At 44.5% G+C, this 26,511-nt stretch overlaps 1 protein-coding gene and 1 pseudogene across 1 annotated transcript in view; both read left to right on the plus strand.

Moving 5' to 3' along the window:
• Nucleotides 1-26,511, plus strand: part of PIP5K1B (phosphatidylinositol-4-phosphate 5-kinase type 1 beta) — a 158,485-nt gene that overhangs the window by 30,507 nt on the left and 101,467 nt on the right. Inside the window, exons 3-5 of the mRNA XM_032866568.1 lie at nucleotides 10,460-10,577; nucleotides 19,697-19,849; nucleotides 23,949-24,248. Of these exons, the coding sequence (XP_032722459.1) occupies nucleotides 10,460-10,577; nucleotides 19,697-19,849; nucleotides 23,949-24,248 (571 nt within the window). The remainder of the gene's footprint in view (nucleotides 1-10,459; nucleotides 10,578-19,696; nucleotides 19,850-23,948; nucleotides 24,249-26,511) is intronic.
• LOC116873103 lies at nucleotides 21,705-22,580 on the plus strand (annotated as a pseudogene).

The following is a 26,511-nucleotide window of genomic DNA, read 5'->3' on the forward strand; positions in this document are numbered from 1 at the left end:
ATCTTTCCAGTAGCTCCCAGATTTCATTCTTGGAGTTATTACGTGATTTTTGCAACTAGTAAAACTCCAAATGATTTTTAAATTAATACCTAAAATTTCAAAATCATATCTATTTAGTAACTAAATGATAGAGGACACTCCAGGAGATACTTTCCGATAAGGAACACATACATAGGACCTCATAGGCATGGAAGGCACTTTCTTGGGGCCATGAATCCTTTTATTCGTGGATGATTTATTATAAGTGTACTGCATTTTCTGATGAAGACAAATGAGGTTGTTTTTCACCTTTTTCTCCAGGAGTAGGAAAGCCAACATTGTCCATACCTAGAATTTATGTCTTTCTTTTTTTTAAAAAAGATTTTATTTATTTATTTGAAGGAGAGCACAAGCAGGGGAGGGGCCGAGGGAGAGAGAGAAGCAGACTTCCCAAGGAGCAGGGAGCCCGACATGGGGCTCGATCCCAGGACCCCAAGATCATGATGCAAGCTGAAGGCAGGTGCTTAACTGATGGGGCCATCCAGGCGCCCCTAGAATTTGTGTCTTTGACCTTCACTCTCTGTGCCAGGATAGCAGTAGCAGCCCTTGCCTGGCAGCCACGTCACAGCTAGTTGACCCTCTTCAGAAGAACCCACTGTCACATTTGAAGTATATCATTTCAGGATCCTTCCCACCCCCCGGCCATGCCAGCCATAGCTCCTTGTTACTCTCGCAATCAAAATGCCCCCACAAAGTGATGAGCAAATCCAATACCTTGACCCTGGCAATGGCTTCATGGATATAGACGCCTGTGAAAATTAACAGACTGTACTTTATCGTATCTCCGTGATGCCTCAATAAAGTTGCCAGAAAAAGTTCCCTCCCTGCCTGCCCCTAGTTCTCCACCTGCCTGGAGACAAGTGTTGGTGCAGGGGAGGGTGCTGGGCAAGACTGTCCCCGGTTATGAGCAGCTGAGCATTCTGAAGTGTCTGATGGCTCTGAAATGCGAGGAATCTGTCTGGGTCATAGAGGAAACTAATTGCTTAGGGTGCCGTGAGATGTTCTAATTCACTACCATCATGAAGCTGCAGAATCTGTTTCCCTTAGCAACAGAGCGAACTGTGATATTTATTTAGTTATTTAGTTATTTTAAAGGGGGGGGGCTCGGCGTTATTTTTAGACATTACACATTTGTCCTCCAGATGATTTCACTTTGTAGATGGAGAAGGTCTGAACTTGAGATTCGAGGGATGATATAAAATCCCTTTCAACGATCTGGTTCCGTGATCTTTCAGAATCAAAGTAGATGAGTAGGAGGGTGGTGACCGTATCTTCATCTTTTGACTCCAGACTCCCTGCTGCACTCAGAAACTCAAAGTTGTGGATCCATTTCCATGTGTAGATGAAATGAGGAAGAAAGAGGATGTTCTGTGATGTTTTGCCTTGTGAACATGAACCTGGGGTGGAAAAAGGCAAAATTTATGAGGACCAGCTATGAACCACCCATAGTTTTGATATAATATTTATGTAACATATAGTATTAAATTATTGTTTTTTTCACAGTTACCAAAAGAAAAAAAAAATCCGCTTTACGTAGGAAGTGGGTACGGCCCTCCGACTGTAAATACCTTGACCCAAGGCTGTGTAGCCGATGAATGGCGAAGGCAGGATCTGGATTCGGAGATGGCTGGCTCCTGAGTTTTGGTTTTTCCTCACACTGTGGCAGTAAATAAAGCACAGTAGCAGGATTTCTGCTTTTTTGAATCCAAAAAAGGATCCAGCTTTTGCCTCAGAATTACCAGCCTAAAGCTGTCTCTCCAGCCCCTTGACAAGGGGCTCCTCTGCTCCCCTCCAGGAGGCACCACCACAGCCTTCCCTGTGAGGGAAAATGTGGCTTGGAAGCAGGCAGTAAAAGGTTATATACCTTTCCATATTCGAGAATAATCATCTCCCTAAAGCATGTGTAAAAGTGTTCCGCGTTCTAATCTCTTCGCTTACAAAATGGAGTTCAGTTTGCTGTCAGGACCATCACAGAACGCAGATGACCCATAGGTTTGATGTCTGACTCTTGGGGATTTTTGTGAATGGCCAGAGGATTGAGCTGGTGGAGAGTTCCCCAGGGCTACTGGGAGGGTGAGACAGTTTTCTAGATGGCAAACAAACATACTGGTCAGCAGTTCATAGGAACGTCGTCGGATTTCAGTGCTGGATGGTACGGTTTTGATAGGTTAGCCAAGTGTCCCTGCGTTTCAAGTAATGTTCACATAAACTCATCCAAGAACCTATCCGTTACCCCATGGGTCAGCGTACTACAGCCCACGGGACAAACCTGCCTCCCCGCCCCTTTTTGCTAATAAAGTTTAATTGGAACCCAGCCCTATCCACTCATTTACATATTGTCTGTGACCCCTTTCTCACCACAACCTAGAGGTCTGAGTAGTTGCAGCAAGGCCTCTGAAAACACTACCACCCCAGCCGGTACACGCATTCCATACCACGTCCTCCAGGCACACGGACGACACACCAGGCCCCCAGAGTAGTCCTCCCCGCTTTAAAGAGGGAATGTGGCCTTTCCTGGACAAGCCAAATAGTGTGATGTCCCTTTGGGTCAAACTCTTTAAATATTTGTTCAGCATTTATGTAGTGGGAATGGGGAGAAACGGATTTCCTCTTAACAGGAGGTACATAGCCCTCCTTTCCTTCAAAGTAAAAGGTTTCTTGCAGGTACTGAATATTACGTAACATTTTAACTTCATTGAAATTGCTTTGCAAACACAATTTCCTTGGAGGGGACCCAATGGTTGGGAGCTTTAGCATTTAAATAGCCAGTAATATCACATGTTCCTGGAAATGAGAGCCCCCCCCCCCCCCCGCCAATGCATTATTTGGCTTTGAACTTGAAGCTGCTCTCAGCTACTGATTTTTAAGGACTGGCTGTCGTCAGCTGGCTGGCCGCAAAAGACGGTGTGGCCTTGCACGAGGCAGCACAGGCCTCTCTCTCTCTGCGGGAAGTGCTCGCGGGAGGGGGACACCAGCAGGGACTCTGGCCTTGGCTTTGTTTTGCTCTGTTCTCCCACTGAAGAGCACTATCCGATTTCACAAGAGAGGGGACCGATTACTGTTGCACTGGTTATATCCAGAGTCCTAAGGGACTCCCCTTGGCTGAATCCGCAGAGGAAATGAATGACACCAAAGTCGGCTTCTCCAGACCCTGACTCACAAAGGTCCGGTTGGAAGAGTCGGTGCCAGCATTGACTGGTTCCTGGACCCTGGAGGCCCGTGTCCAAGCGGACTGCTGCGCCAGCCCCACTCGTCTCTCCAGTTCCATCGGCGCCCGTCACTCGGCCCGCTGCTTGCGCTCATGCTTGCTGAGATGACGGATTTCATGCTTCGGCTTGGCTGGGCGAGGGGACGCCTCGTGGCTGGTAAAACATTATTTCTGAGGGTGCGTGTGATGATTTCTCCAGAGGAAATTTGTGTTTGGATCAGGACTGGACCCATGATCACCTCACCAGTCTGTTGAGGGCCTGTGTGAAACCCAAAGGTAGAGGAAGGGCAAGGTCGCTCCCCTCCTGGGTGGGGCAGGCGTCTTCTCCTGCCCTCAGACTTCAGCTCTCCTGGCTCTGGGGCCTTCCGGCTCGGACCTGGACTTACACCACCGGCTGCCCTGGTTCTCAGACCTTCAAGTCTGAGCTGGGACTACATGACCAGCTGTCTGGCGTCTCCAGCTTACAGAGGGCAGACCACGGGACCTCTCCCCATCAATAATCCCATGAAGGTATCTGTCACCCAGGAGTTGTGAACCCCGGTCCTTTTGCCAACGGGCCGCAAATCCACTACTGACAGTTCTAGTTTGCAGTCATGAATTCACCAAATAGAAAATGCGGGAAAACATCCAAGCTCTGGCTCTTAGCTTCCAGACTGGACCCCTTAGGTGCCCTAGAGATGCTAAAATAGCCTCTCCTTCTTGCTTCGCACCAGATCTCTCATCCCGGTGCCCCCAAAAGTAGCACTGGGTGATCAGGCTGTGAAACCACAAAGCGAAGGTGTTCGCGGTGCACACAAATGAGAATGAGAATGTTCTCATGGCCCATCCGGCTTCTGTAAGTACAGCTCTGCCCACCTGACCCTGCAGGGGGCGGTCCTCCTGGAGAAGAGCGGGGGTGTGTGGGCAGGGGCTTCCCCGGAGCGTATAACCGAATCCTGGAAAGGGAGATGAGCCTAGGAAGGTCACGTTTAAGTTGAGGCACACCTGTTCACTTCAGACTTTTTCACTGTGTGGTGTGAGTCTAATCTCCCGATCTTGTTTGTTCCTGACCAGCTTAAGCCATTACCTCCCCTCCCTGGACTTGGACGTTTTCATCTGCTAAGAGGGAAATGCCAGGGGGTGGCTAACGCTTCCTGCAAGCTTCCGCAGTGTGTAATTCTAAGCATCCATCATCATTAAGAAACACATAGTTTTAAATTTAAGAGAAGCAGTGGCTTCGGCCCCAATAGTGGAACCGTCCTCAGAAGAAGCTTCACCCCTTCTGAGCCTGAGACTGGTCCATGATCAAGCAGCTTTTTTGTTTGAAACAAAGGAGAAAAGGACAAGATAAAGTACACTCTTTTTTTTTTTTTAAGATTTTTATTTATTTATTTGACAGAGAGAGAGAGATCACAAGTAGGCAGAGAGGCAGGCAGAGAGAGAGGAGGAAGCAGGCTTCCTGCCCAGCAGAGATCCTGATGCGGGGCTCGATCCCAGGTCCCTGAGATCGTGACCTGAGCCAAAGGCAGAGGCTCAACCCACTGAGCCACCCAGGCGCCCTAAAGTAATGCTCTTTATCCACAGTTTTTCCTTCCTTCCATGGAGTTAACATACCCTTTCTTTTATAATTTGATAAGTTTAATACTTTGATTTGGCTACATTGTTTCGGTTCTTACTTCATGGAGTAAAGTCGGAAATCCCACATCAGCCTCCAATTTTTTATTGCTGAGATTTGATCAGCTCATGGGATCCGAACATCTAGAACCATGGCTCAAAACCTCACAGCTGGAATTTCCACGACCTCGATTTTATGTCAAGGCGGGAAAACTTTTTTTTTTTTTTCCCCCGAAATGCCCTGAAGGAACATAATATAAATCTTAAACTGTGAAGAGGTCATTTTTGCTGAGTGAGTGTAGATGCTGGGCACGGTCTCTATATGGACACCCCCTACCCCCGGCTCCGGCGAGGACAGCCAGCGGGAGGCTGGGACTTGTCCCTGACCACTGGACTCGTGTTCATGCCGCTGGGTTTCACACGTGTCGACCTTCAGCTCTTCGAGTGAAGGCAGACCCCATGCTCTCTTTAGGAATCCTGATTCTTTGTTTTAGGGAAGGGTTTATCCTCACACTGCTTTTCAAAGGAACACTGTGAAAAGTCCCTTTCATTTCGTCCTCGTGCCTTTTAACCCAGCGTCCCACTCTGCCGATCGCTGTGGCTAGGGGTCTGCTAGTCCCTGAAGGACTTTTTAGGCACCTCCATGCACCACCCACTTTTTTTTTTTTCTTTTTGTATATAAATAGTGGATGCCACACACAATGCTCGGCCTGCTGCTGCTTTCACTTAATTTATCCTAAAGCTCTTCCCTGTCACTGTGTAGTAAATCTCATTTTTTTAATAGCTGCGTAGTAGTCCAGGGTGTGGCTAAACGTCATTAATCTGACCTATGTCTTCAGAGAGAGACGAAGCTAGTTGGTTTCCAACCCTCTGTCCTTAGGAACCAGGCTGGAATGCTTGTACATGTGTTGTTTTCTACCTACGCTGGTATGCGTGTGGGATAAATTACAGGCATGCATTTGCTGGGTCTTACAGTTCTATACGTTCGCGATTTTGGTAGAAGTTGTGAAAATGGCCCCCATTTAAAAAAAAAATAGCAGCTTACTCTCCACCAATAGTGTTTCAGGGTGCCAGTTTTTCTTGAACTTTATCGAAATTTTGGATTTTTCCCCTCTCCTATGTATTATAGCCTTGGTGACACTTAATTTTCATTTATTTTATTATAAATATATAATTATTTTATTTTAACTCAATATATATACATTAATCATATATTTTATATAAATAAAATTATTTTATTATATTTATTATGAATTTATCTTATAAATAAATTTATTATAATATTGTAAATTACATATAAAACATATACATTGTATATTTATATAAATATATAGATATTATATATTATAAATATATTGCATTTATTTTATTATTATATTGTAAATGTATAAATATATATTATTTTATTATTTTGTTATAAAGTTTGAGCATCTTTTTATACATTTTGCTTATTTATACCTCCATTTCTGTGAAGTGCCTGGTCATGTCTTTGGCTTTTTTTTTTTTTTTTTAATTAACTTTTTGGTCTTTGGCTTTGCTGTTTATAGGAGCTCGTTATATTGGGAGATCAGCCCTTTGTCTGCGGGACTAGTTGTAGATATTTCCCATTCTGTCATTTCTTTGATTGCCTTTTTTTTTTTTTTTTTTTTTTTTAACTCCCCGGTCAACTCATTCTTCGTGTGAAGCATTTGGGTCTGGGTTGTTTGCCGTCATCACACAGCCTCGATCATCCAGACGTATTCAGGGTCCCCACATGCTGGGCGCACGGCCGCTCACGTTCCTGATCACGCCGGCATTGCCTTTCTGGAGGCTCTGTGTGGTGTTCGGGGAGCACAGCTTGTAAGCGGCAGAGACAGGAGTTAGACCCAGACCTCCCTGGGTTAGAGCATCACCGCCACTGCCTGGCTCGTCAGTCTAATTTAAGAGAATGCAAACTAGTCTTCTATTAATCAAAGGGAAGTAAAACTCATAAGATGAAAACTACTAGGAAAGAAGCAAACTGAAGAGTGGCGCTACCTTATGACCCTCTGCTTAGGAATGTTCCCCTCCATTCGTGCAAAGAGAGCGGTTCAAGATGGTGTAATGTCAGCAAATAATTATTAGTTAATATATGTTAATGATGCTATGAAGAAGTTATTATGTGTGTGATGCCCGTGTTGAGTATAATGTCCTCCGCCTTTCTGTGTTCTCTGTGTATGCAAATATAAGTTATTAGCTGTCCCCTGCAGGCAAGCTGCCTCACAGTTGACCATCACCGTTGACCCAATCTCTGTATCCCTTGGTGGCCCAAAACAAGCTAGATATTTTTTTTCATTTTTACTGATTTGGCAGATTTTTCCACCAGCTGTCGGAGTGGATACCTACAGAAGTAAATGTTCCCTTTCTCATCCCAGAGATGTTCTTTGTGTATGTGGGGAGCGGGGCACGTGCCGTCTGCTCTCCAGGGTGACCCCACACTATTCCTTTTTAAACCGCAACTGCATAAACCACAGTCGTCAGGGAGATTGCGAATCCAAGGGAAACTTGCAGTGGATTGTGGTTTTAGGGAGAGGTGAGCAGCCCAAGAAGCTCAGAATAACCACAAATGAAAGTAATAATAAGTATTCTCTCCTCAGGGATAGAATCTTGGGTCCCCAACTGCATAAGAATAAGCCGTTTAAAGAAAAACTCCAGGGTCACCTGGGTGGTTTAGTCCGTTAAGCCTCTGCCTTCTGCTCAGGTCATGATCCTGGAGTCCCAGGATCGAGTCCCGCATCGGGCTCCCTGCCCAGCGAGGAGTTTGCTTCTCCCTCTGCCCCTCCCCCATAATGTTCTCTCTCTCCCTCTCTCTCTCTCTCTCTCCCTCAAATAAATAAAATCTTTAAAAAAATTTTTAAAAGAAAAGAAAAACTCTAGGGGCACGTGGATGGTGCAGTTTGTTAAGTGTCTGACTCTTGGTTTTGACTCCAGTCATGACCCCAGGGTCAAGTGATTGAGCCCCATGTCGGGCTCTGCACTTAGTGGGGAGTCTGCTTGAGATTCTCTCTCTCCCTCTGCCTCTCCCTCCCCCGCCATGCTCTCTCTCTCTCTCTCTCTCTCTCTCTCTCAAATTAACAAATGTTTTTGAAAATGTCCTTTCTTAAATAAAAGAGAAAGAAAAACTCCAAGGAAGTAAGACTCTCAGGGTTTTATTCTCTGGACGTTGAAGGTAATGTAATGAGCTCTAATGGAACTAGACTTTGGCTGCGTGTGGTAGAAAGGGGAGCAGAGAGTGGAAGAAATAAGAAGTCGGCAACACTCTTAGCCCACTGAACACCCCCGCCCCTTCAGGACCCAAGGCATCATGCTTGCCTTTGCTTGCTTGCAAGGGTAGGGAAGGATGTCAGAGGCCACTTTGAGGCTCTGATTTTAACCCCTTATTTCTGCATAGCCCGCACATTCAAGCGACCTGATGTCGCGTGAGTTCCAGAACTATTCCTCTTGACAATCCCGGAGGACCTGAGTTATGTGTCCCCTTATAAATCTCAGAGAATGAGGAAATGTTCACACGTAATGCCCGGGGAACACATAAGAATTCTGAGTATTCACTATACTGGCCTAGGGCAATGGGGACTGTTCAGGTGAGCCGGTGAGCTGGGGCCATTCCGCACACCAAGCTGGCACAGAGGGGCTGCTCCTGTCCCGGGCAGTCCTGGGTCCTGTGCCGTAAAGGGCAAGCCTCACCTCTGAAGACACATTGTCTGCGTTGGTCCCTGAGAACACAAGCCAACTACTGGCTCTGGACGTCCCCAGAAGAAGCAGTCGCCCATGACCCTGCAGGAGGACGATCTGGCTTCAGTGGATACGTTGAACAGATAATCTCCTAAATAGTTCTTAAGCATGATTTTTTTTATTATGGTGATTTAAAAAATTAATTCATTTTAATTTCTGGTGTAATTAACATACAGTGTTATATTGGTTTCGAGGGTGCCATATAGCGATTCAGTAATTCTGTACATCACTCAGTGCTCATGATGCCAGGTGTACTTTTTGTCCCCATCACCACTGTCCCCATCCCCCCAGCCACCTCTCCCCTGGTAACCATCTGTGTGTTCTCTATATAGTTAAAGAGCCTGTCGCTTGGTTTGTCTGCCTTTATTTTGTTTCTTAAATTCCACATATAAGTGAAATCATACAATACGTGTCTTTGACTTACGTCACTTAGCGTTACACTCTCTAGGTCTGTTCGTGTTGCAAATGGCAAAATACCGTTCTTTTTTTTTTTTAAGATTTTATTCATTTATTTGAGAGATCACAAGTAGGCATGCAGAGAGAAGAGGAGGAAGCAGACTCCCTGCTGAGCAGAGAGCCTGATGCGGGGCTCGATACCAGGACCCTGGGATGGGATCATGACCTGAGCCGAAGGCAGAGGCTTTAACCCACTGAGCCACCCAGGCGCCCCAATACCGTTCTTTTTGAGGCTGAGTCATATTCCATTGTCTGTGGAGACCAGTGATTGTTTACCCTACCTCTTGACTTTTGAACCTAAGCTTCATGTAAGAATGAAGGTTACTGTTGTAGCATTATCTTGAAAACTCATCCTTTCACTCAGAAAATACTTATTATCAATGATGTGCCAGGTACTGATAAAAAATTTGACTGCCCTGAAGTGGATTCTAAGTGTTTGTTGCATGCTGAAAGCCTTTTCATTTGCACGGTGTTATTTTTATATCCACAAAAATCAGACCAGGACAAAGCTGCCTAGAGCCTTGATGTCCTACTTAGAATGTGGGGAAAAGAGATCTTGAACCCCTCTCTAAAATTGTATTCCTCGCTGTCTTGTTTTTAGTTTTCACAATGAAAACTTTTAGTACGGGTGGATGAGGGGCTTGTCGGATGTCACGTGAAATGTATTACAGTTGTAGTCAAAGAATAAAATGAATGATAAACCTCAACATTCAGGCTAGTGGATCCCTCCAAGGAGAAAGAGGGTTTTATGATCAATAAGTAGTACAGGAGGCAATTCAACTACATAGATAATATTTTATTTCTTAAGCAGCATTTTGGCTTCATGAGAATTCACTGGTTTATTTCTTCTCATACCTTTTATATATCGTAAGTATTGCACAGGAATTTTCAGAGATGAACCCAGAAAGGGTTGGGGGTGGGGGAGATAATGATGTATCTGGGAATGGAAATATGGTTTTAAAAATCCCTAAAATATTTAAGGTCTCTTTTCCTATAAATATGGATGTAAGAAAGAGCTCAGATTCAGGACTCATCTCTTTTCCAGTGTGACGATTTTGTCAGTGACATATTTTTAAAAGTATTTCCCTTATTCCTAGTTTAAACTGTATATCTAATATTCATGGCCCCCCCCCCCAAAAAAATGCTAAGGACACACTGTGATTGGTAGGGATTGCCTGCTTGGCATGGTCCCTACCGAATTAGCATTTGATTTTACCTGATGGCTGTTGCCCTCTGTGACATGAGCTCAGAGGGGTCCACAATCGGGGCATGTTTTCTTAGCAGGAAAATTGGCCCGGTACCAATCGAGCTAGTATTTGAAGTCAAAATTGCCTTTGCTAATGCTCTTTCTCTCTCTCTCTCTCTCTCTCTTGCCTTTTTTTTTCTTTTTTTTTTTTTTTAATTTAACTGCAGTGAAGGGAGCAATCTGACCCCAGCTCATCATTACCCAGACTTCAGGTTTAAGACATATGCTCCACTAGCATTCCGATACTTCCGAGAACTTTTTGGTATCAAGCCTGATGATTACTTGGTAAGAACCTGTAATTTTCCTTCCTTCTCCAGGAATGTGTGATAAAAACATTTGTCTCGTAGCAACAGTGACAAGGGGCTTGCGTCTCTTGTTTTAATAAAGCTCGGGAGCGTAGTAAAAGGTCCTGGTTTCATAACGACGATAAATTTAGCTTCAGGAAATGTGATTGGACTCTGTCGCCTTTACTGATAGCTACAAAATCTGCTTTAGTCATAGATATTGAAATAATTGTGGGATTGGTTGCTACTTCAGATGATTATTCTAACAGATATATTATAATGAACACTATGTTTTTTGCTGCGAATTTTGCGATTGGATTCTATTTGAAAGCCTTCCTGTTTTAATTGCCATATTTACACCAGTTGTCTCAAACCTGCCTTGGCCCACAACCATTTTCACCTTGACCTACAACTTGAATGCCATTTCAGAGATGTTAGGTAGTTTTGTTCTCAACATCTCTTGATGCATACTCTTTTTTAATGTGTCTTTATCTGGTACAGGGCATAGTCTGCCCTTAGGCTTGTCTTTTCTCTGCATCATCTTTCTGGCACGCAGCAGGTATGGAACACAGCAGCCTTTTTGGGAGGTGGTCTGATGTGATCTCAGATTGCTACCTTTATTCCTGTTCAAGGAACCAGGAACTTCCTTTTTGTTTCAAGGGGAAAGTGGTTTATTTTGTAATTTGATCACTGTTAACACCCTGGGGCTCTTCAAAATTGGTTTTCGAGAAGCTGTAGGAAGAGTGCCATCAAATATTTATCGTTCACCCCATTCTGAATGATCTTAATAAGACTTGAGCCAGATCCTGGAATAAAGCTTTGCCGGGGAAGTGTGGTAGCATTTATCCCTTGGAACACAGAGTATTTAAACTGCATTTTATAATTTGGGTAAGATGTACGTGATAAAATTCACAACGGATTCTGTTCTGTGCTGATGAAAACTTGTGCATCTGTGACCCTCTCCTTTTTTTTTTTTTCAAGTTTTTTTTAACTCCAGTTAGTTAACATGCAGTGTTGAATAAGTCGCGGGTGTGCAACATAGTGTTCATCACAACAGGTGCACTCCTTGACCCCATCATCTATTTCTCCCATTCCCCACCCCTCCTCGACTCTGGTATGACCCCCTTCTTTAGTTGGGCTCTGAGAAACTCCTATGACTTCCACCCCATGAGATGATACTTGCTCCTTGAGGCACATTAAAAAGGCTTCAGAGCAGTGGGGAGTAGAAAGTCCCTGGCCATCCTCCTGATCTTAAATGGGTTCCTCCAAGTAAGTAGCTTTCCGTCTTGTCATGCCCCACTCACTGAGGTATCTGCTGTCTCCAGCCAGCAACCTCCAACCTGCCCTCACCAGCTACTCCAGGACACAAAGCCACACATCTGAGGGGTGGGGAGTGGCGTGGGTGTGTGTAGATATGTTCTAGAAAAGATGTCTTCGGTTCCTGACCATTCTATAACTATTGAGCGTCACTGTCATTCAGGAAACATGTTTGGGAAGCTCAGTGGGGTCTTGATATCGTCTTACGGAAAACAAGATTGTGCTCCGATCTCCTGCCACACGTTGGAAGTCGGTGGATGCTCCTTCTGAATTTCCTTGAGCTTCCGCTAGCCAAGTAGATGCCATACACTTGTGCTTCAGAGCACAGAGCACAATCTGTGTGATGACACGTCTGTCCGTCTGCCCTCCTCCCTTGCCCCTCCTGCGGTCACTGAGCTGCAGGCTGGGAAGCCCACTCTTGTACTCCTTCTGTCTCACAAAATTGCTTTCTTAGAGGAAGGCCTTTTCCTGATCAACAATGCACAGGGCTTCCACAGCTTCCCAATGAGCCTTCAGACTGGCAGAGTTACTTATGTCATGAAGTTTGAGACTGTGCAGAGGAGCACAGAGCAAGATGGTTTCTCAGAGCCGAAGTCTTTCTTCATGTAGCTGGCAAAAGGTGAATTAATCGGTCAGTACTTTGAGTACTTACTGTGATGAAAATGCTTGGCTACGAATTACGGGGAGATTCAAAAATGATAAGTCATGATACTCAGAGAACTTAAAATCCAGCTGGAATGATGATTTGCTTATGTGGGAGAACCACAAACTTTACTGGGCAGTAACTAGACAGTACCCAAGGATGTCGGAGGAGGGGGCAGGGGGCCTCTGTCTGTTGTACCAAGGATGAGGAGGGCTTCTTCTGGGTGTGAAATGGTTTAGCTGCGATGTAAAAATTAGAAGGGATTTGAGTAGGTAGAAAAGAAGGGAAGCATATTCAGGGGAGGGGAGGTGGTGTAAGGATGGTGGGACCAGAGACACAAATGCTTACGTGTTTAGACGCACTTTGGGTGGACCAAGATGGCGGGGAGAGGAAAGTTTGGATCAGGAAGTTGGAAAGATGGGGCCAGATCATGCAAATAAACAGTTTGTTTGGTTTTTTTAAATTATAGGAAGCTGGTGAAATTTAAAGAGACTACATATTTGATGATGTTGAGGAATTGGGTTTTCGGTGGGATGATGGTATTCTGGTTCTGTTTTCAAAGAGGAGAGTTTGGCTTTTTGAGACACATGCTGAAGTTTCTGTGGGTGGGATGATGTGATTTCTGGGGTTTGCTTGGAAAGAATCTGAGGGAAGCAGGCAGAAGGGTGATTGGGTTGTAGCAGAGACAAGACTGGCCAGGAGTTGATCATTGTGGAAGCTGGAAGGATGATAGAGAGATGTTAATTACACAATTCTCTTTACTTTTATGTAGGTTTGAAATTTTCCATAATGAAGACTTGGAGGGTGGGGGAGAAAAAGACAGGAACAGGCAAATCAGAGTGCTTTTGTCTGATTCCATTTTTCCACCTCCCTGTAACCGGACCCATCTCTGGGACCTGCAGAAAAACAGACAAAGGTCTTATAGCTGAACATGGCTGCCTGGACCCCAATGGTTATGGCTGCCTACCTGCGGGCACTGAGACTCCCACTGGGGACACCCCAGCCCAGAACTAGAAGTTCACCTCCAAACCCTTCAACTGAAAAACCCCAGCCAGTGATTCAAAGTGTGGTAGATGAAGAAAGGGCTTTGAACCTGGCATGATATACTTCCCAGAATTAGGTATAACCCTCAGACTTCTTAGCACAACCATTCATTGTAGATGAACAGGCTAAAGCTAGGGTTGGAGAGGTCCCCAAGGTTTACCCACGCTGGTGGGCGCACAGTCTGGACCTGAACAAGCATCCCCCAGCCCTCCCCCTGTGTGCTTGTCCATTGACCCGCTGGCCCCCTGGGCCACGGAGTCTCAGACCTCTCCTTCAATGTGATCTCACCCTAACACTCCTGCAGCCACCAAACCGTGAGGTGTCCGCTCTGAAACATCTGGCCAGAGAAGTCAGCACCTCCAACAAAGCATTCTTTGGAAGAGTTAAGCCCAGATGAAGCACAGGAGAATCAAATTAAGACCACCATTAAAAAACTGTGTGAAGGGAAAAAAATTAAAAAGTATCATTAGGAGAACAGAGTCCATCCTGGCATCTATCAGACGGGCTCATCAAACCCGTACCTGTGAAGATCTACTGACCTAAAACGGGGAGGAGACGGTAACGTTATACAATAATGGTAACTCTCCAGAAAGGTCGACTCTTGAATCCCCGTGACACGCGTGCATTTCTGCTTTGCTTTGTGCTCTTGCGTCTGGATTTGAGCCTGAATTACTCTGTTTTGTTCTCAGTACCGTGAAGGTTCACACGTGCATGCCGATTGCAAGTTTCATGTTGGAACATGCGTAATGTGGATCGTGAGACCACACACCCGAGTGCTGGTGTGTGCCCTGCACGGGGACACACCTCCTTGCTTACTTGTTCCAAAATAAACGCCTCCCAAGGGAAGGTCAAGGGCCCCCAGAGCATGTTTTTCCCCCACATCTCTGCTTGGACAAGAAGTCCTTGGTTGGATTTCCTGCTCCCCCAGGTGCCCCAGTGTTCCAGAATCCGGCGTGATTTACATGATGTCCTTCCAGACTCACGGGCACCAGTGGAGAGCAGGGGGGGTGAATATTTCACACTATTGGGGGGAAGAAAATGGCAGGAAGAATGATCTCCACCACGCTGAGCCGGTTTACATTGTTAATTTGCCTTGGCGGGGCCCAGCGGGGTTGTACTTTGTGGCCTTTCCAGTGGGGATCTTCGGGAGGCCCTGCAGGAAATCGAAGGAAGAGAATAGATGCATTGGAACAGCTTGCACGAAAGAAAGGGCCTGCGGGAAAGTGCAGAAGACGCGGGCGTCCACGTGGGCCTTGTGGATCGAGGCTAATTAAAATGTTCCCTCCCGCCTCTTTATTTGCTCTTTAGCAGAACGTTGCCCAGAAGGTTGGTCACAAGGTTCTAGGATGAGAAACCGCAGAATTGCAGGTGACAAGGGTGGGAGTCCTGGGAGCCTCATGATGCCAGTTGTCTGCACACTGATGCTCTGTCGTTGTGAACCCCACCAGAGTCCAGTTTCTTTTTGTGTGCATGTTACTTTGTAAATTACCTAATAGAGGACTGTTCAACAAGTAACCAATGAAATACTTCCCCTGTAATGTCACTGCTTATAGAAGAATTTAAGACTTTAATTGGAAACAGATGTACAGGTCTGAATCCGGTTTACTCCAGACCGAGCCTCCTGCATTGCCCCCTAATTTCCCCATTTGCAGCCTCTCGTTTCTGCGTTCTGTGTTGTCGTTGCCCTTCCACAACATCGACTCCTATCTGTAAGAAGGTTGTATGCCAAGACCTCGAAGCCCGTAAAACAGAGAATCAGAATTCCTAAAGAAAGTGCGGGGTCTGCCCTCACTCTAAGAGCTTCAGGTCCACACCTTTGTTTGCCGGCGTCTCAGATTCGTGATTGCGCAAAAGACGCATCTCGCTTCTTGACTCACTAGGAATGTCGTGGTGTATCTTTGGGTAGCCCTCTGGTCGTTGGAGTTGGGCCTGAGGCATGGCCAGCTCTTGCTCACCTGGAAGGGGTCTGCCCCGCTCCCCTGCGCACGGTCACGCAGCAAGAACTAGAAACAGGGATAAGCCAGTGGTCACTCTTAGCCAGCGGCTTTGAAAGCACGCACTTTAAAAGCTTCCAGCTGCTTTCCTGGAGATTTTGTTAGCGTTGTTTTAGAGATGAGGTTCCTTGGACTCTGGGTGCCAGGGGTATTTACGCCAGGTCACTTAAGTGGTCACCGGTAGAGGCTTGATTTTTTAAAAAGAGAAAAAAAAGTGCTTTCCGGGGTGCCTGGGTGGTGCAGTGGGTCAAGAGTCAGACGCTTGATTTTGGCTCAGATCATGATGTCAGGGTCCTGAGATCAAGCCCCACGTCGGGCTCTGCACTCACCACGGAGTCTGCCTGAGATTCTCTCTCTCTCCCTCTGCCCCTCTTGCTCTCCTTCTCTCTCTAAAATAAATAAGTATTTTTAAAAAGGGGGGGGTGATTTCAAGTCCCAGGCCTGTCCAACTGATGAGCTTTCCACACGGTCCCGCACCCACAGCAGGGAAAACGCCCTCTGCTTCCCCAGGGGGCATTCATGGCATTCTGTATGTGGTCTTGGGGCTATTTTTGTTTTCCTTCCTCATCTCTAAGTCACCCATCATGGCAGAGGCTCTCACTCTACTCAGCGTGGAAGCATCGGGAAGCCAGCCTAGAGGAAAGAGAAGTGGAAAACGGAAGTTGCAGTGACTCTCAGAAAGGCCGCACACACTCGCCACTTTCTTTTCCTCAGAGAATTTTGTTTCCCTTATCCATGTGCTGCCAAAGCAAGCTAATTTAAAGTCAGCATCTAGAAACTGCCTTTTAGTTGTTGTTCTCCTGGTTTCTCCCTTCTCCATCTTCCTCCCCCACCTCCTACTCCCCTCCTTTCAGATTTCTCTGTGATGGGGACTTCGCTTTTCAGAAGCCCAGGTGAAAAAGCATTGGGGCATGTTCTAGATGTTTCCATCTTCGGGACCCAATTCTTTAAATCCACGGGGTCTGGTCTGGTCTCACACGCTGGGTCCTGACCTTTTCCTCTGCTTTCAGTGTTTCTCTGGTCAGTAGTGGGAATTGTTAGTTGATAAACACTGAGTCCCATGGCCCCAAATTTGACTTCCCTACGGTTTTTTGGCATTTGGTTGGATTGATAGCCCTTCACTTGTTGGTGGCATGTGGCGTTCAGCCACAGTTCGACAAAAATTTATTTAGTGCCTGCCATGTGCATCGTATCCCTGCCTGAGAGCCGCGTGGTTTGTGCTCTCCCAGAGCTCTGCATTCTGCTGGAGACACGGAGTAAGAAATGGGCATTTGAGGTATTTTGTGGTAACTTCCATGATGAAAACGTCCAGTGCCAGGAAGCAGATGATCTAGACTCATGGGACCAAGAAGAGTTTTCTGGAATAAGCGCCATTCATCAGATGCTGAAAGCCTGAGTCACATAAGGGATTCCTCGCTGAGCCCCCAGGCCTCTTTTGTCCCCTGACAGTGGCTTCTCAGCACAGCAGACAGAGTGGTCCTCTGCTCCAGATCTTCCTCTGGCTTTCAGCTCCCTTAGAGAAAAAGTCAGCATCTGTGCAGTGACCTGTGCCACCCTCTGTGGTCTGGCCCATGTGCTCTTTGCTCTCCTGACTCCCTCTGCTCTGGCCACTGGTCTCCTGGCTGTGCCTTGAACTCCCCAGGTCTCAGGACCTTTGTATTTGCCCTCCCCTCTCCTGGACACATCTTCCCCCAGACAACCACGGGCCTCTGCTCAAATGCCCCCTTCTCAGGGAAGCTTCCAGTGGCCAGCACTACTCAAAATTCATGGTAAACCAACTCTCAGTCCCTGCTGGGCCTCCATCTCCTTTCCATGCACCATCTTCTCCATAGCACTTACCATGTCCTGATATATAATTTCTTACTTGTTTCCCACCTGTTTTCTCCTGCTGGGATCCAAGCTTCCTGAATGCCTGGGATATTACAGATGCCCAGGACCCGTTTTCTCAATGCTAAATGAATTCATGAATGAGGAGTAGTCAGCCTGGTGAGGGTAGAAGAGAGGTGGGTCTTGGTAGAGGAAGATGTAGAATCCCAGTTGTTGACAGTCTTTGGCACATTTGAGGAAAGGGGAAGTAGCTGTCTGTGACTAGAGCTAGATTTTAAGGAGGGAAGTGGTAAAGGAGAAGGCTGGAGAGCAGGGCTGGGCCACACATGGCCTTGACAACTGTGGTAGGAAATCTGGGTGTTATCTTCTAACCAGATGGTAGAAACCACTGAAAGATGTGAAGACATGGGAGGATGAGATCAGATTGGCATTTTGAAACATCTCCGGCTTCCTGGTAGAAAATGCACAAGAGAAGTCAAGAGTGGATCCTCGAGGCCAGGTTGAGTCTCCCATAGTAATGGAGGCAAGATATGAAACCACTGAACTTAGGGTATGAGCAAAAGAGAGGGCATGAAGGGGGCAGATATAATCAATAGTCTGGATATGAAAGGTGAGGAAATGGGAAGCATCAAGGATGATGCCCAAGTTTCCAGTTTGGGAACAAAATGAATAAGAGGGAGAATATAGAGATTGGGGGTCGGGGGTGATCTAGAATCACCATGTATGGTTGTGCAAGTTGTGCGCTGCCCAAGAATACATGGCTAAGCTAAAGGAGTAGAGACTGGAATCCAGCCCTTCTAATCCTGAGCCTTGTATCTGACCCAGGGCTACATCTGCCAGAAGAAAAAGGCACCTTTTTCTAGTTACTATAGAAACATCGTGTGTGCTAACCCTAGCCCTAAGATGAATTTGATTTTGAACTTGGTACGCGTGAAGTGCTTGTAATGTGACCAGATAGAAATATCTATTAAAAAGGTAGGTGTTCAGGTCTGGAGCCTTTGAAAGTGTTCTGGCCTAGATCTACAGCTGTTAAGAGTCCTCTCCTTATTGAAACCGTGCATGGATGACATCTTTTGGGAAAGTAAATAGTGAGAAGAGAATAGGTGTTGGTGTTCATGTGACAAAAACGCAGTATGAGTCATACCTTCAGTTGTTAAGTTACAGATACTTGCTGGAAACAGCACCGTAGACCACAGCATTGTTTGCGTTATTTCACTGGACAAATGTGATGACTGATGATTCTCTCCTATGACATTGGGGGAGGGGGGGTTCAGAAGGCATTTCTGTTTCTCATAGAATTATTAGGATAAATGGATCAATTAAATTTTTAGAAACCTCAAAGAGCCCTCTTAGTAGAACCTCCTTTGAAAGCTCATGGCAGAGAACTTCCTACTTCAGAATGGTCTAGATGTGTAATCCTGTGATTTTCCTCCTTGGAGGCTTCGTGTACAGTGAATGTATTTTTTAAATTTTTTATTTAAAATTCAATTTAGGGGCGCCTGGGTGGCTCAGTGGGTTAAAGCCTCTGCCTTCGGCTCAGGTCATGATCTCAGGGTCCTGGGATCGAGTCCCGCATCGGGCTCTCTGCTCAGTGGGGAGCTTGCTTCCTCCTCTCTCTCTCTCTGCCTGCCTCTCTGCCTACTTGTGATCTCTATCTGTCAAATAAATAAATAAAATCTTTTAAAAAAATAATAAAATAAAATAAAATTCAATTTAATTAGTATATAGTGTAGTATTAGTTCCAGAGGTAGAACTTAGGGATTCATCAGTTGCACGTAACACCCAGTACTCATTCCCTCACGTGCCCTCCTTAATGCCCATCACCCAGTTACCCCTTCCCCTTCTCCCCGCCTAGTTTGTTTCCTTGAGGTAAGAGTCTCTTATGGTTTGCCTGACTCTCTGCTTTCATCTTGTTTTTCCTTCCCTTCCCCTATGTTCTTCTGTTTTGTTTCTTAAATTCCGCCTAAGAGTGAAACCATATGATAACTGTCTTTCTGTGCTTGACTTATTTCACTTAGCATAATACCCTCTAGTTCTGTCCACCTCCACGTTGCAATGGCAAGATTTCCCTTCTTTTTGATGGTTGCATAATGTTCCATTGTATATATATACACCACATCTTCTTTATCCACTTATCTGTTGATGGACATCTGGACTTGTTCACTAGTTTGGCTCTGGTGGGCATTGCTGCTATAAAAATTGGAGTGCATGTGCCCCTTCAAATCACGATGTTTGTATCCTTTGGAGAAATACCTAGTAGTGCATTTTTAATTATTTATTTATTTACCCCTGCAGTATTCCATCTGCAGTGAACCTCTAATAGAGCTGTCCAACCCTGGAGCCAGTGGATCCTTGTTTTTTGTGACCAGTGATGATGAATTTATCATCAAAACCGTTCAGCATAAAGAAGCTGAATTCCTTCAGAAGCTACTGCCAGGCTATTACATGGTAAGTAACTGTCCATAATTAAAACTCTTACATGAGATGTAATTACTTTCCACAAGGTTTTTTTTTTTTTCCTCCTATGCTTTTTTATAGTAACCCTCTGGCATGTTTCTTTCTTTTGGGTGAGCTCCGTTTTGCATTTGGATTCTACTGTGACCATTGTTAAATAGATTTTACCAAGTAGAGCTGTTAGCAGAGGATAGTTGACTCACACAGTTCTGGGTTCAAATCCCAGCTTAGCCATTAGTGAATGGTATGACCACAAGGAAGCCATAGAACCTCTGAGCTGTAGTCTCCTCTGTCTTTCAAAGCTGTGAAATGCCTGCCTTGGAAGCTTGTTGTGATAGAGAAAGATTACAGGGTGTGAGATAAAGGAAGCAGTGCCTTGCCAAGTTCTGGGCTCCCAGTCCAGAGTCATAATGTGAATGCTTAGCATTCATTGAGCGCTAAGCTATATGTGAAACACAGCTGTAAAAATATTATTTAATTCCCAAATCTGCTGGAGATGAATCACACATATAAATACAGGGATCAGAAATCGAAATGAAATCTCAATGGACAGGATGGATGGGATTTTTGATCCTGAACAAAACTGGGAAAATTTTTTTAGAGCATATTGTCTACTTTATATCAGAGAACACAGAAGATCCAGAAAAGCAAGAAAAATGCAACCAACTCTCATTCTTTGCCCAAGATACATATTACTAATATTTGGTGTATGTCCTTCCTGATGTATTCTGTTCATATGCACATTTTTTGAATAATGTGAAAGTGGGATCAAATGGTCATTGCACTTTACTAACCTGCTAAGTAAGTAGATCTTAAACACGTAGATTTCTACGCTTAGGGGAACTAGTCTCTTGTTCTCGAACTGCATTGTCCAATAGGGTAGTCATTAGCCATATGCAGCTATTAACTTGAAACTAATTGAAGTTAAATGAAATGGTAAGATCGAGCTGAACAAGTGGTTTATCCCAATCATGTAAGCTAGTATAAGAAATAGTGTAATTCATACAGTTAACAAGAAAAAATATGAACATCTTGTGGTATTCAAATAAATATTGCTTAGAAACAAAGGCATTCAAAATTCAACAGCTTCTCTTGCTTAAAATTCTTTAAACTGGCAGGGAAGTTTTAACATAAATAAATTAGTTGACACACACATTATGCATTTATCAGTCTCCAGGAGTTACATAGTACCTCATGGAGAAGAACAAGAGCCATTTCGTTGGAAATAATGGGAAAAGCTAAGGATGCCCTCCATCATTGGTCCTTTCTGATACATTTGCAAGAATCTCTAGCAATAACTTTTTGAGTACAAAAAGAAACAAAAGTATAAACACTCTTCGCTTGTAAATAATACAATTAAAAATGAGCAAAACTTCAAGAAAATTAGCCAGCAGTTTCTAGAGGTAACGAGAGCCCAGCAGATTTGCAGGATGTAAGATATATCTACGCAATCCATTGCATTCCATTATGTAGATCATCTAGAATAAGTAGAATAGAAGGGAGAAAATGAGATCCTGTTTATGAGGACAATAACTTAAAGCGAATGTTATTAGAATAAAAATACAAGTGAATGAAGGCAGACTATCATTCTGGTCAGGAAAGCAAGTAATTGTTAGCACTATAATGTCTGAGCATAACCCCAACAGAATTTTTGTAATAGGAACTCTAAAATACTTGAGTCTGTAAAAAAAAATATATAAGAACAATATGAAAGAAACTACAAATTGTTATTGAAAGGCATAAAACAAAGTTATGACATAATGAGACACAATCCGTTCCTGAACTCAGTGTTGTAAGGATTTCAGTTCTCCCAAATCATGTTCTAAACCCAGTCTGATTCCAACCAAGAATGCCAGTAGGGCTGCATCTCTGAGAAAACACCAAGTGTCATGGGACACCGATGTTGTGGGTAGGCTTGGGGGTCCCAGGGGCCATGGAAAGACACAGTGGCTTCTCTGTGGGCCAAAGACAAGGAGCGGATCCCTGTCACCAAGCTGGGCCTCCTGCTCAGTGACATGAAGATCAAGTCCTGGAGGAGATGTGTTTCTTCTCAAGGAATCTGAGATGATTGACTTTTCCTGGGGACATCCATCAAGGATGAGGTTTTGAAGACTATGCTTGTGCAAAAGCAGATCTGTACTGGCCATTGGACCAAGTTCAAGGCATTTGTTGCCATTGGAGATGACAATGGACATGGCGGTCTGGGTGTTAAATGTTCCAAAGAGGTCACCACTGCCATCCATGGGGCCATGATCCCTAACAAGCTTTCCATCGACCTGTGTGGTGAGGTGACTAGGGGAACAAGATTGGCAAGCTCCATGCTGTCCCATGCATGGTGACCGGCCACTGTGGCTCTGTGCTAGGGCGCCTCACTCCTGACCCCAGGGGTGCTGGCACTGCCTCAGCTCCTGTACCCAAGAAGCTACTGATACTGGCCAGTACAGACGACAGGTCCCCTTCAGCCAAGGACTGCACTGCCACCCTAGGCAACTTTGCCAAGGCCACTTTTGATGTCATTACCAAGTCTTAGAGCTAGCTCAGCCCAACTCTGGAAACAGACTATGTTCACCAAGTTTCCCCATCAGGGATTCCCTGACCATCTTGTAACAACCCACACCAGAATCTCCGTGCAGAGGACCCAGGCTCCCGCTGTGGCCACCACATGCTTTATAAAGGAAATAAAGTGAACTAAGTCTGTGTTTAAAAAACATGCCAATAGGATTTTGACCTGAATTAGTTCATTTGAAATGAAAACAAAAACAAAAAGGGAAAACAAGTATCGTTTTAAGAGCACTTAAAAAAAACAAACAGTGGAAGGGAGGGGTTGTAAGACTAGACAAAACATTTTTGATGAAGAATTAAGATAGTGAACCTGCCATAACATACACCAAAAACCCACAAACTTTTTCTAATATTAAAGGTATTAATATATTAAAGAAATAATACAGTGCTAGACAAATACATCAGTGAATTGAGATAATTCCATATTTCAGATTTTTCCACACACAGAATCATTCTAATGGAGTAAAGATCAAATGTAATGACAAAAATTTGGAAGAAAAGAGAAGAAATTTAGGACCCTGGGATATAAAAAGCTTCGCTAAACAGGAAGCAAAAAGAAAGCACAAGAAAGAAGTACGTAAATGTGACTACATCAAAGGGCAAAACATCAGTATCACAAACAAACAAAAAAAACACCAGACACAAAATTAACGTAAGCACATGGACTATTTCTGGAATGATAAAAAGTGGGGACAGTAGTTAAAAGTTGGGAACTGGTAAAGGATCAGGGGATAGTAGAGAAACTTTCATGATGTGAAGTGCTCTCCAGCATACTGTTCTTAATTTGTCACCTACTTTTAAAGTGAAACAAAAATAGGCATGTATTTTTTATTAGTACAGTAAAAAAGATAACATACTGGGAGAAAATATTTACCCCTACTCTCTATGGGAGTATGATAAGTATCCAGAGTGTATCAAGAACTCCAACAATAACAAAAACTTACAGAAGAACAGGCAAAGGATATTAACACAGAATTGTCTTCAAAATGGCTAAAAATATATACACATGTTACATTTCTCTAATAGTGGTATTCCAGGTTTTTTTTAAGTTTCCTTTTTTTTTTTTTTTAAACCAGTCATGTGTACAGAGATTTTAAGCTTGATGCTACTCATCATGGATGAAGGGTGAGGGGAAATACATTATCTTACAAAGTGTGATTTAAGTTGGTCTACCCATCTTGGAAGATACTTTTAAATTTAAAATGCTCATCATTAGACCCCAGCCAGTAATTTTCTTTTTAGCTCCCATAGATCATAGTCACACATGTTCTTTGCCTGTTTTTAGTTGAATCTCAATTAGGACTCTCTGTCCATTTTCAATTCAGCCACTTTTAATGCTGTGGGTTGAGAATGATTAAGGTATTGTTCCAATGAGCTAACTCAAGTATCTGATCAGAGATAGGGTTATTTTAGTAATGACTATGAATAAAGAGACTCACACTCCATTTTTAATTCTCCTATTAGATGAAAACACACATTTAAGAGTCTTCTTTTGTGAAAATAGAATTTACATGTTTTTTTCTCCTTTTAGAACTTAAACCAAAATCCAAGAACTCTTTTGCCAAAATTTTATGGACTGTATTGCATGCAGTCAGGAGGCATCAATATCAGGATTGTGGTGATGAACAACGTCTTACCGCGCTCCATGAGAATGCACTTCACGTATGACCTGAAGGGCTCCACTTACAAGCGAAGAGCTTCCCGAAAGGAGAGAGAGAAATCCAACCCCACGTTTAAGGACTTAGATTTCCTGCAAGACATGCACGAAGGGTTATATTTTGACACAGAAACCTACAACGCACTCATGAAAACACTTCAGAGGGACTGCCGGGTAAGGACATGTCATCACCGTGGTGGCCTTTGGACACGCGTCTGTGGTCTTGTAGCCTTGGTAAGGAATGTCCAGAGCGGACATAGGGCAATCTCGTCATTCGCAGTCCTGGTGCCCATCCGTGCTTCCTTGATGTTGAAGGAATTGGTGGATGATAAGGGAATTGTCTGGAGTATCTGTGGATTTTACTAAAAAAAAAAACAAAGAGCTTAGTCTGCTTTCTTTGGTAAAATGAAACATGTTTTTTAATCTTTTCATCCACTCCTGTGGTTAAGCTGGAGGGAAAGGAAATTAGGTGTGGTGTAATGATTAGCCACAAAAGCCATATCCAAACCTTAACACAAGTAAGATTCCACCGGGAGAGAGAAGTTTAGAGAGTTGATACGCCGATCTCTGGATCAAGGCAGAAGCATGAGGCAAGCGATACAGTTGCTGAGATTATTTTGGGCGATCAGGAACGAGTCCTGACAGAGCAAAGACTGTAATATGCAGACTTAGCCAGAGTGATTGTCAGAAAGGAGGAGGAATTTAGAGTCCCCCAGCCTGCAATTCTTAGGAACCACGTAATAAGACCCAGAACCTGGGAGAGATGTTTCCAACATGGTGAATTTACAGAAAGTAGGTAAAAGTTCCCTTGGAGAAAAAGAGAAAAATGGAGCTCTTCTGAAGAATGATGGTCATTTGGTGAGCAAGTTCTCAGAAATAGAGTTTTGTGGCCCAGGTGCCCTTGGGAGAACCATCTAGTTTCCCAGCCAAGTTGGACACGGTGGAGGTGGGCAGACGTTGGGCTCCGACCTGGCCAGGGTGGGTAGGACTCACAGCACCTGATTCCTGGGCCATATGAGCTGTGCCTTCCAGACTGTGGCTTTCTGGACCTTGTGTGGGCCTGGACAGATGACACGCATTGGTCAGAACAGAGACGGGGGACAAATCCTTGCTGAGAAACACAGCCCTACTATTTATGGGTCTTTTCTTTCTGTATGTGAAGATGTGCAGGAGAATGCACTGAGGTGTCATCTCTATCGATGGGTTGCATCGATAGAGATGTTACTCCACAGAAACATTTTTTTAAGATTTATTCATCAGAGAGAGCACAAGCAGGGGGAGCTGCAGGCAGAGGGAGAAGCAGGCCCCCTGCTGAGCAGAGAGCCCGATGCGGGACTCGATCCCAGGACCCTGGGATCATGACCCGAGCCGAAGGCAGAGGCTTAATTGACTGAGCCCCCAGACACCTGCACAGCTCCTGTTCTTCATGCTCGGTGAGCTAGACTAGCCTGCGATCTTTTTTTCAGCACACATGTCATTTAATTTTCTCAGCATCCATTTGAAGCCCGTACTGTTCATCTTCCCATTATAATTGGTGGAAAATTAGGCTCTTAAAGAGGTTAAGAAACCTGCCCAGCATTACTTAGCAAGTGAGTGGCAGAGCCCACACCTGTTTGGGTACAAGGTATGTGCTCTTCACAATTGAAATGTAAAGAAAGATTCACTGTCAGGATTTTTTTAATTATTATCGTTATCTTTTTAGAAGTCAGGGGAGGGGAAGTGGGAACTGAGCAAACAACAACAACAAAAATATCCAACTGTGCTATTCAGATATCTGGGTGGATATGAATGATTCATGTTTTTCTTTAAAAAAGAAAACAAAACAAAATGCTCACATTTTAGCGGAAACCTTTTCCTGTGCTTTTTCTGCCCTTACAGGATGTGGGAGAAAAGTGACTCTGAATTCCCCAGAGTTTAGTACAATCCCCTTCGTTTTTAGATTTGCTTTCTCTTTGTGCGTGTGTGTGCTTCTGGCCTCTTTAATATGGAAAGCCATTTTTTTTTTCTGTCTTTTAAAAACACAGAGTCCTGTGCCAGAAAAAAAAAAAGGGGGGGGGGGAATGTAGAAAAGCCATAGCTCCCGATCCGTCTGTTTATTTGTGTTTCCTGAGCCCAGTACTGAGAGAAAGAGGTCAGACATGACTCTCCATCAGGAGAGAGGCCCTGGAGATCTGCCTTTTTATTTTTTATTTTTCGGAAGACTTGTTGTTTTGTGGAAGGTCAGCGTGGAGGTCCTAACCCCAATGCCCTCTTCCTGGCTGCATTTGCTCTTGGCCTAAACACAGACCGCGGAACTTCTTTAACTTACGCGCAACCTTTGTCTTCAGAAAGGCTCTTCTCGGGGTGGGGTGGGGGCAGGTACTTGCCTCACTGTGGGGGACCCACCGAGGCCCTTCCACCATCTGCCTTGACTGCGACCAAGGCCTTTGTGACCTGT

The sequence above is a fragment of the Lontra canadensis genome, unplaced genomic scaffold, assembly GCF_010015895.1.
Source record: "Lontra canadensis isolate GAN:19392208 unplaced genomic scaffold, GSC_riverotter_1.0 scaffold31, whole genome shotgun sequence".
NCBI lineage: Eukaryota > Metazoa > Chordata > Mammalia > Carnivora > Mustelidae > Lontra > Lontra canadensis.